This window comes from Echeneis naucrates, chromosome 5 (genome assembly GCF_900963305.1).
Source record: "Echeneis naucrates chromosome 5, fEcheNa1.1, whole genome shotgun sequence".
In the NCBI taxonomy this organism is placed as follows: Eukaryota; Metazoa; Chordata; class Actinopteri; order Carangiformes; family Echeneidae; genus Echeneis; species Echeneis naucrates.
This window is the reverse complement of record NC_042515.1, coordinates 12,924,609-12,935,614: the sequence shown is the minus strand read 5'-3', so window position 1 is coordinate 12,935,614 and position 11,006 is coordinate 12,924,609. Positions and strand designations below refer to the sequence as shown.

General features: G+C 41.7%; 1 protein-coding gene across 1 annotated transcript; it reads right to left on the bottom strand.

Annotated features, from left to right (window-relative positions):
* Positions 1 to 4,858: 4,858 nt before the first annotated feature.
* Positions 4,859 to 6,262, bottom strand: LOC115044087 (G-protein coupled receptor 61-like). Its single transcript, XM_029502930.1, has one exon. The coding sequence runs from the start codon at positions 6,260 to 6,262 to the stop codon at positions 4,859 to 4,861; it is 1,404 nt and encodes a 467-aa protein (XP_029358790.1).
* Between the last annotated feature and the right edge of the window lie 4,744 nt (positions 6,263 to 11,006).

Sequence of the window (11,006 nt, the reverse complement as noted above, 5' to 3'; positions counted from 1 at the left end):
CTCCGCTCTGTGTAGACGAAGAGAAAAGTTTGGTTTGTAAAGGCGCCGCCTCTCTTTGGGCTGAGACCAAGTCCTGGGACAGAGTCCAGGGACAGAAACAGAGTCCAGGGTCCAAGGGACAGAGTCCAGGGACAGGGACAGAGACCAAGTCCTGGGACAGAGTCTAGGGACAGAGACAGAGACCAAGTCCTGGGACAGAGTCCAGGGACAGAGACAGAGACCAAGTCCTGGGACAGAGTCCAGGGACAGAGACAGAGACCAAGTCCAGGGACAGAGTCCAGGGACAGAAACAGAGTCCAGGGTCCAAGGGACAGAGTCCAGGGACAGGGACAGAGACCAAGTCCTGGGACAGAGTCCAGGGACAGAGACAGAGACAGAGTCCAGGGTCCAAGGGACAGAGTCCAGGGACAGGGACAGAGACCAAGTCCAGGGACAGAGTCCAGGGACAGAGACAGAGACCAAGTCCTGGGACAGAGTCCAGGGACAGAGACAGAGACCAAGTCCTGGGACAGAGACAGAGACAGAGTCCAGGGTCCAAGGGACAGAGTCCAGGGACAGAGACCAAGGGACAGGGACAGAGTCCAGAGACAGGGACCAAGGTCCAAGGGACAGAGACCGAGTCCAGAGACAGGGACAGGGACAGGAACAGTGTCCAGGGTCAGGGACAGAGACCAGGTTCCAGGTTCTAGAGACAGAGACAGAAAGAGACCGGTGACAAAGTCCATGGACTGAGTCCAAAGACAGAGTGCACATGTCCTCACAGCAGCCCGGGGGTTGTCCTCGTTAGATCAGGCTAAATCAGATCCTGTCTTGAGTATTTCATGGATTTTATAGAGACATACACCTTCAGGTTTACTTCTCACGGGGATTAAATAATAGTTCGGATAGTTTCATTAATGTAAATGAATGCATGGATGTGTGGAAAACATGATTTTTAGGTCAGGGCATCTGTAGCATCACAGGGCTGCTGAGATCTGGACTTTGCACTTTGTCCTGTTGTAATTGAAACAATATTTTGATCTACTGCGGCCCACATTTCTTTTTCACTCTCTCTCTCGTTTTTCATGGCTTGGAACGAGCAGCTAAATTTGGATCATCAATAAGGCAAAATAACAAAAGAAAGGGATTTGCAAAGTCTCAGCTTTCATGTCAATTCCATGTCGTGCAATATCAACTATAAATTCTTCATCGCTGTTGTGTTCTAGTCACTTTGAGAAGCCCTTGTGTCCTCACACTGTAAAAAATGAAATTGTAGTTTACATCATTCTCATCTTAAGATTTTCTTCATGTCAGGTAATTATCAATGCATTTATTTTTCCTGCAACCAACATTTAGACATTTAGTAAACACACTAATGTTTTTAATTCTCTGAACACCATCTGAATGTAAGTTTTTCCATCACAGCATGTATGAATGAACAGTTTTCGCTGTAGAGCACTGTAGAGTTCTGGATTCAGTGGGAAATAATCAAGCTGATGAGGCCACGAGAGCTGAGCTGTCATCCATGATGACGAACAACGCTCACTCCCTGCGGGACCTTCTGACTGCACCTGGAGCTCCTTCAGGGAGAGGCTGCTCCACCTGAAGTGTGTGAAGGAAGTGCTATCGCAAGTCTTCCCTACCTTCATTGGTGAGATTTCATCAGCCACAATGCCCCCAGTACTCTCCACACCACACGCAACTATCTAACCCCCTCTGCTCAATAGCAGCGTGCAATAACAATGTCACAATGTGCAATTCCACAGCCTGTTTTATAAATATTTGTCGGTTAAATTTTGTTTCAACATACATGTATACACACATATTCTGTCATCCATTTTTTCCTTTATCTTGTTCGTTTTTGTGTTTCTGTTTTCTTATATGTCTGATGGTTACACTGCTGCTGTAAGATGCAAATTTCACCATCTGAGGAACTAATAAAGGTTTATTATCTCATAATATTAGTAGTGGTAGATTTATTAACATGTAACCTTCATTGCTTATGAAAAACAAAAGATAAGAATTCACCTACCATACAACTTTTTGGGTTTGTTTGGGAATAATACGGGCGGTACAACAATAGCAACAGAACAAACAGCTGATTCCTCCATCTGCAATCTAGGCAGCAGAATAGATTCAGGACTGCTGTTCAGAATTTCCCCAAAATACCTTTTTGAATCAGGTCCTACCATGACGTTTCTAAATGAGAGTAGGAAGAATTATTCCAGCTGACAGTTTACGCAAGCAGTCCCCAGATTTTGATCAAATAACTTAAACATGTGTCAGGTCTGGTTTAGTCTGGATATATATTTTAAGAAGTCACAGATAAGGGTGTCTTGTTGGATTCCCAACAGAGCAAGCTGCTTCTATCGCCCACTACAGCTCAGAAATGTCACTAGGTAATAATTGCCATGGGGATGGCAAAGCTTGGTAAAGCTGGGGGCGGTTTGACTGATGCCCATCGTTGAGGTGTGAGGCCTGTCACACACCAAATCTTACAACATTCAATGGGCATGATTGAGTACAGTTTTAGTATCTATCTGTATATCTAGCTATCTATCAAGACAGCTATTTATTCTCTCTGATAAAGGTCATATCACTGGCTCTAAGCTTTGAGGTTTAAATGTTACCTTAAGGTCAAAGTGTTTGAACTGTATCCTCCCACCTGCACTTTTTGCAAAAGAATATCAAAGCATAGCAGGGAGATGTGCAACACACACGCACTCCCAGTGCAGAGCAGAGAGTAATTATACTTGCGAGAGCCACAGAAGCAGTCGCAACAACTGCTCATAGAATCATGAGAATGAATCAAAAATGTTTTACAAACATAGAAACTCTTTATTACAACGGCATCTCTCACTCGAATTTTAGCCATGTTGGGGTTTTTTTTTTTGGGTTGTTTTTTGTTGTTTTTTTTTTTTTTGTGAGCACATTCATTTCATTGCAGTACAGTGGAAGTGGAAGTATTTTTTGTTTTAATCACAGCATTAAAAAAACACTCTGAACAAGTGAAAATCCTAACACAAACATTCAATGTCATTCACAGTTTGGGATATTTAGACTAGTGAAAAGAAGAGATCGAGCTCTGTAAGCTTTTGATTTTGGATTGGTTTTGTCACTGAAAAAATATCTTAAAAACCCTGTTTGCACATTAAGAAAAGATCTCATATTTCAATCATACATTTTCATATACAGTTCATCATATTAATCGCTAACTATTTCTTAGAAAATACCACTTCATCTTATCATCAAACTCAAGCTTAAAAACTTAGCAAAGTCTGCACCCTCATTTCTAATAAAATCTCACCAAGCAGTAACGTCCTCCTTAAGCTCTGTACAACATTAAAATAGTGTAAAGGAGTCACGCTTCATATGGAACTGTGCAGGGCTGTTTCATTATGTTTTGTTTTGTATTTTTTCTTTTCCTGCATCTGAGGTACTGTAAAAACCCTGATCAGCAGGGTCCTCCTAGATCAACACACATATGCTCCTTCTGGGCTAAAAATTTCCACAGCTGAAAGAAACTGGAGGAGGCAGTTACTGCATCCATGTCAAAATACATCAACCTCTTTGTAATGAAGTTCTTAACAAATACGTACACGCAGTAATAATAATAGGTGTGCTGAGTGGCATCACAACCCAAACTTATATAGCTTCACTCAACGTAACATACAATTTAGTACATTTAACAAATGCAAAAATTGTCATCATATTTGAATTTAATGCAATGCATCAATAGAATATTGATTTTCAAGATCTATATCCAAATATGCTGATAAATACATCACATGGCAGAAAGCTGGGTGACTCTTGGGATAAGTTAATAAGCCAGCCTACATTTTTAACTGAGTCGCAACAGATCTGGCTTGCTCTTTAGAGAAATTAAACAGGAATGTGTGGACAAGCACCAAAGAAAGCAGAAAAAAATCTGAAATATAACCATAAAAATCTTGTCACATTTCCTTGAGAGTTAGGCCACATTATGTCTGCTTCCTAATCTAATATGATCAGATTGGTTTAAGGGTAAGAGTGATATAATGAAAGCTCACGTTCCAATCAAAAGTGAAAATAGTGCTTTTCCTTTAATGCACCACTCAGATAACTTTGTGTTTTATTGCTGTCTTCTTTGACATTACTTACTTACAGTATTATTCTTACAGTAATTACATAAAAAAAAAAAAAGAATCAACTTGCCAAAGTCTCAAAATGATTGACAGTTGATAGTTACAAATACAGGATCTGTTGGCATATGGAGCCATTTAAACTGCTTCTGAAAAGCAATCGCAGAAGATCAGTGTGTAATAACAAAATCATTAATTGTAATTAATGTAATTAATTGTAATTGACAGTGCATTTCACCAAGTATTCATTGAAATCATTATCCATGGAGACTTTAAAATTGGCCTACTTAATCCAAATAAACACAAAATGACCTACAAATTGATCAATGAAAGCTCAAAAGGGAAACACTGGAAACATTTATCTTTGAATACATGTGTATTCATGTGTTTAATGTTAATGCTAAATGTTTAATGTTATTTTCACTTCAATATATTACATTATTATTAATTTACTTAGTCATTTACTGTACAGAGTTCAGCGGTTGTGTGGAAAGCCTAAATTCAGCCAGTTTTGAAAAATCTACCAGTAATTTCTCTGGTCAACTGCAAATGACAGAAAGGCATCTCAAATAAATGCATTTCCCTGTATCACTGTGATCATTTCCAAAAACTAGGATGGAACTTGATGAGCGAAGTGCAATGATTCAAAGATACAATTTAAAGTCAGTAGAAATAAAGCAACTTTTTTTTTCCTGAAACAGTTTATATCTGAATGACCAAAAGTATAGTTATTTTAAGGAAATCAAGACATTACAAATTTAATTTTCTGTATATATGTGGTTGTTTTTCACCTGTTCAGTCTCAATAAACTCCGAAGTCTCCTCTGCAATTTGTCCAGGAATACGGAAATCGATGGGTATTGGCTGTGCTGGCTCAGCTGTTTGGCACTGAGCCACAGGGCAGCAGGCCTCTCCCTTAGGGCTGGAGGTGCTGTGAGAGTTTTGAGGATCCAAGTTGCAGCCGGTGCCCTGGAGAAACTGAAGGAAGTTTTCCTCTATGGATCCTTCACGGCTGGGCAGCCTGTCCTCCACCTCAACCCCCGCTCGACGAAATAGACACGGCAGATGCTTGCCCAGCTCCTCGCGGATCTGTCTGTTGAGACAGCCATAGAAGAAGGGATTGGAGGTGAAGCAGAAATAGCCAATCCAGGTGACCACTTCCTCCAGAGTGGCCAGTGTGGCTGGAGGGCTGGCAGCCAGAGCTGAATACAGGTGGAAAGTGAAGTAGGGCAGCCAGCAACAGAGGAATTGCCCCCCTACTGCTGCTAACACTGCCGCAGCCTTTCCTCCGCCAAAGGGCCGATGTGGAGTCACTCTTCCTGTCCCTGTCCCAGTCCCAGAGCTGGTAACCATGGTGGAACGGCTGCTGAGCGATTCGGACCGCTGGCGACGAGGCGTTTCCATCCAGGTGGGCAGAGGCCCGTGGTGCATGGCAGCTACCCGAGCCACTTTGAACACATTGCAGTACACAACAAGAATGACTAGTAGTGGACACAGGAAATATACCAGAGTAAAGAGGACCATAAAGGCCAAGCGGTTTGACCCGCCCCCTGTCCAATGCAGTGAGCAGCGCCGGTGACCCTGAGCAGGGGGAGATGGGACAGCCCCACTTCCTCCTCCTCCAACCCCACTGCTCTCCAGAAGAGGAGTTTTTCCACCTTGCAGGAACCAAGCAAGCAGTGGCAGAGCAGACATGGCCAGGGCTTTGACCCATATCCCCACGAGCACTGACGTAACCAGGCCAACAGTCATCTTCACTTCATATCGCATAGGGTGTATGATATAGTAATACCGCTCTACATTGATGACAGAGATGGAGAGGATGGCAGCGCTGACCAGGCACACGCTGAGAAAGAGGTAGCTCCGGCACAGGGCCTCCCCGAAGAATGCTCGGCTCGAGAGCATGCCAAGGGGCATCAGCACCAGGGCTGCCAGCAAGTCCACCACACACAGGTGGAAGACGAAGGCAAACTTGTGGAGCTGTGGGGCCTTGGCAATGACTGCCATGACAGCTACATTACCCACCACAGCCAGCAGATCCATGAGCAGCATGGCCAGCAGGGCTAACGACTGGGAGAGAGCCCAGCCCTCAGGCAGAGAGGAGGCAGACACATTGGACATGAGCTGTGGAGGTGGGTGGGAGGAGTTCCACATCGGCTCCATTGAAGGGTGGAATAAGGCAGGCTGGCAGGATCAGTCACAGGCCCATCACCCATCCTTCAAAGCCAGGAAGTGCGGCCAGAAAACAAAGGTTTGAAAATAAGGTCAAAAGCTACCGTACAGTCCCAAGGATGACGCTGTGATTGTCAGGAGGTTCAGGTTATGATTTCTATCCATTTAGAAAATCTGGATGTCAATTAGATACACCCCGCCCTGAAAACAGCAGAGAGAGACAGAGGAAGATAAACCAAAGTGTATTTGTTGCTTCACTCAGATGCCTTTTCTTCTCATAGGTGGCCTTTCTTATTTGCACTTCTGACTCATATTATTGATACTAATCTTACCAATCTGCAGTGTTTGACTACTGTCCCAGCTACTATTAGTTCGCTCAGCTGAAACCTTCTAAAATCTGTTTAGAGGATTGTTAAAAAGATTTGAGTGATAAGGTAATCCAAGGACAAGCCCTCGAGCCAATTAACTCAATTAAGTATGTATTATGCAAAGAAGGGACATTTGGCACCTTTTTAGCAACTGCAGGAGTTGATCTTTTGTTTTTACAGTTTTATTTATAACCTGTTCCTTCCCAAAGAACAGCTGTTAATACTTTTCAAGCACACGTCCTGTCAATGCTAATTCCTTAAAACCAAACCTGTCACTGAATAGGTAATCTTTACCATCACATCTGAACCTGAGAGGGCACCTCTTGATTATGTACATCCAGCGTCTAAACTGATTCTCTATGGCTACTTATTCCAGCAATCATCAATGGCAGGAAGGCTCTTTCAACGTGCAGCCCATGTACGCAGGTGCAGGTTCAGTGTGTGTGGATTTTGCTTTTGTAGCATAAACCAAAACTGGATATCTGCCTCTGAGGAAGTCCTGACCAAGTATGAGTGAACTAAGTGTTTGAAATGAAAAACCTGAGGGTATTCATAGGTTGCAGAGGCTGTCTGCATATTAACCATGTCTCGCTATTACAGACATCAGAGATGGGTGGCTGCTGCTATATATATGTGTCAGATCAAGAAAGCCCATTTGCTTGCTGCTGTGAATGCTCTCCTCCACAGATGCTTGAAAAGCCCCAGATGTTCTGGATCCTGCTTGTATTCATAGCTGTAGAAAATGAAGATAATAAGTGAGCTCTAACCTCTGTCATCACCTATGAATGATAGTCCTCAGTGAGCAGTGTTTCTAAATCACACATATGGTTACTCCCAATTCACTTTACCCTCCTGCCTGGTTTAGTCATGTCTTGCCGCCTACTCATTTGTATATTCATCATTAATGTATTACACCCACTAAATCAAGGCCTGCATTCTATACATCAGATCACAATTGAACTAGATCCTTGGGTTGCGCTCAACAGTATGTAATCAGCAGATTATAAGAAGAGGAGAAGAATAAGTAGGAAAATGTGGTGAGAATCAGGCAGCATGACTGGCAAGAAACAGAGAAACAAGGCAGAGAGAATAATGAATCTAAATCTGAGTATTTCTTCACACAGCTGTCTGCAGCTTTGGTCTCTCAGGATGAAAACCTGGTTGAGCTCCCACTGCTGAAGTACACATTTGATATCAGTCACTGTACCTTACGAATGCTGCTGAGGTACTTGCCACTGTAGGAGCCTGTTTCTCTCCTCGTCCCTTGAGCTGCCTTGCGCACCATCCTCCATGGATGAGTACAGCTGTGGCAGGAGAGATTTTTCTCAAATGATGCTGATGCAAATTCTTGCAAAGCCACCAGCTCACTCTATGCTTCCCCCCACCACTCACACACAGTGACTGCAGAGATGGAGCAGGAGGCAGTGGGAAATAGGACCAGATCTTCTCTCTCTGCAGGGTCCTAGTGCCACGTCCGTATAGTCAAATTTTATCCTCACAAATTAGGAATTGAATTGGAAGGAAATTGGGAATTACATTTTGGTTGCTGATATCAGCACCTGAAGTCCCAAATAATGTGGTAGTATTTGTGTTTTGACATGTTGCTGAATTCAATAATATAGGATTTTATTTAGATGTCACTGTCAGCAATAATCATTTGTTAACAACGTGGCCAGCAGATCATTGACACCTCTGCAGTTATTTTCATTAAGTGGGAATATCATAGGATAGGATTTGAGTTCAGGCCAAATCTTGCACTACAGAACTAAGGCTGAAAAGATACATTCTTTACACCTTAAAATGTTTGAATCAGGTAAAAATATGGCCTCTCCTAAGCCATAACACTGGCAGCATAGTCTCCACTTTTCACGAGAATCAAAGAACTCCGAAGTTTCATCTATTCTGTAATGTGATGTGCACACGCCGCTATCTTATTTATTGTTTGGTTTAAATTGTTAATCTTAACAGATGATCTCTAAGTTAGTGCGATTTTATTTAAATATGTCAGTCAGAAATGATTCAGGTAGTATTTTCATGGATAAAACTGCCCTCCAGTACAAGATTTACTGAGACAGTGAGGCATTGATTAGGCCGGGCCTCAGCCTCCACTATCCCAGCTCCTCAAACTGGGACTCCTGTTGCCACGGTGATCTTTTCCATATACAGTCCATCTCATTGCTCTGTCTGTGAAGGACAATGAAATATGGGCTATCACGAGTAAGGCAACTCCACTGAATGATGGAGCTGCTTAGTCCAAGGTGTGTTTCATTTGCATTTGTAAGATCCCCCATGATAATACACATAGCATTTGCATTTCATGCTTTCCACCGCTTACATAATTTGAAAAAAAAAAAACAAAAAAACAAAAGCAAAACAAAACCATGTTTTAATTTGCAACACCTCATATGAATTGATAGATTCAGCTTGTTTGGTAATGGCATCATTATAATAAATGTCATTGGATAAACTGCGAGGATTCAGATCATCTGATTTAAATAGCATAATGTTTGTTCCTTTCAGCCCACTTCTGACTGTGCTAACTGCATCAGGATTGACAGATGCCACTACAAATAAATAACAGTGAAAGGCACTTTCTGCTGGACAATAGGTGAGTTTCATAACGATATGTCGTATTAACGTTTTACCAGCCACAACTATCATTTGATTGATTGGTTTATATTTGTCAGGTTTTAAAGAGAAATGTGTCTTTACCTTGTGTGAGAGTAAACTCACGATATTTTTTGTATTTCTTTATTCATGCATCAGCATCACTGATAAACAAAATTTTTGCAATTAGATTTTGTTGAATCTTGCACAAGGATGTGATGCCCTAAAATCTTGTCAGCCTGACCTCATCTGTTCCTTGTCAATCCTCCAAACATGCCTGGACAGCAGATAGCATGATGAAGTTGGGAAGAGAAATTTAAGGCGCAGCGATTACTACTGTTGTCATGGTGAATAGTGAATCAAGGTGTCTGGCAACACAAAGGAAAGATGGGAAATATACGCTTGCTTGTCTTAGTCATACTGTTTGTCAAGCACTCCACTCATACTGACACATCTCCTCAGCAATGGAAGAATGTGATGTGGTTTTCCACGTTATTTGAGTGCAGCTGTCTGTTTGCATCTGTAACCAGGTATGTACAACTGGTGTGTGCGTGTGAGCGAGAGACAGTTAATGTGTGTGTCAGGTGTTGACTCATGACAAAAATAGAAAATTCTTGCTCGGCCGGCAGCACCAATCACTACCACCACAAATACAATGGTTTCCATGGCAACCTTGAAAATAGACTCCACATTCACACTCAGAAATAGCAAAGGACGCTGCACTAACCCCTACTGCCAATAATAGCCACCCATAGATATGGACACACAAATATCAGCCGCACTCAGGAATAAAATCATGCCATTACATTTACCAAAACATAATTACAGCAACCTACACAAACAATCAACTCACATTCAAACTCACACTTAGGAGAACATTAACCAGCTTTTGTGTGTAATAATATCAAAGCTGAGGCATAAAGAGAGGCTCTTCAGTCAAGACTGAAGGAGGTCTTCTTTACAGATATCTAACATATTGTACTAACAAGCATCTGTCACATTGCATTTTTCAGGTATCTTGAGCAAAAAGCATAAAATGTGTGGAGTGATGTTACCGGAGGTCAAGGGTAAAGTGATGGATGTTGCCTTGGAGACACTTGGGGAGTAACGTTTATATCACAGCAGATACTCGGAGGATGGAGCTACAGCAAAAACAAAGTGATTCATGAACTGTTGGCTTTGCGTTAAGGTTTTAGCGGATCCTCAGACGTTGCGGGTGATTCATCTTTGGGATGAATTTTTCTTTGAATCGTTATGCCATTAATAAAAGGTACAAAGAAGCTAAAAAGTTCAAGTTTCCATGAGAATCAGTAAATACTGAATTACTTCTCGCTGCTTAATAATAATTAATAACGTATGCCTTTAGTATGATGATGATGGTGACAAGTTTTGTCTCCATATATTTACTAATTTGTAATTCAGTTCTACTGAATTTCAAATGTAATGCCAGCACGTAAGTCTTAAATTAACATATGATAGAATGTGACACATTTTATAAGTTCATCCAGCCAACAATATGTGACGTGATTTTACACTACTGTGATTTTACATGCAGAAACGTTACTTGCATTGTCTTATTGGTAGTTTAAGTAAAAGACTGAAATACTTCTGCTGTTTGAGCGCATTGCAATAATGATCTACAGAAATGTAAGCTGTGATCCAGTGCTTCGGACAAAATGTATCTGAGACAGCTTCTTTTTCTTTAACTGCAGAAATGAATGCAAGAAGAGGATATTATAAAATAATTCAACAGATGTGCA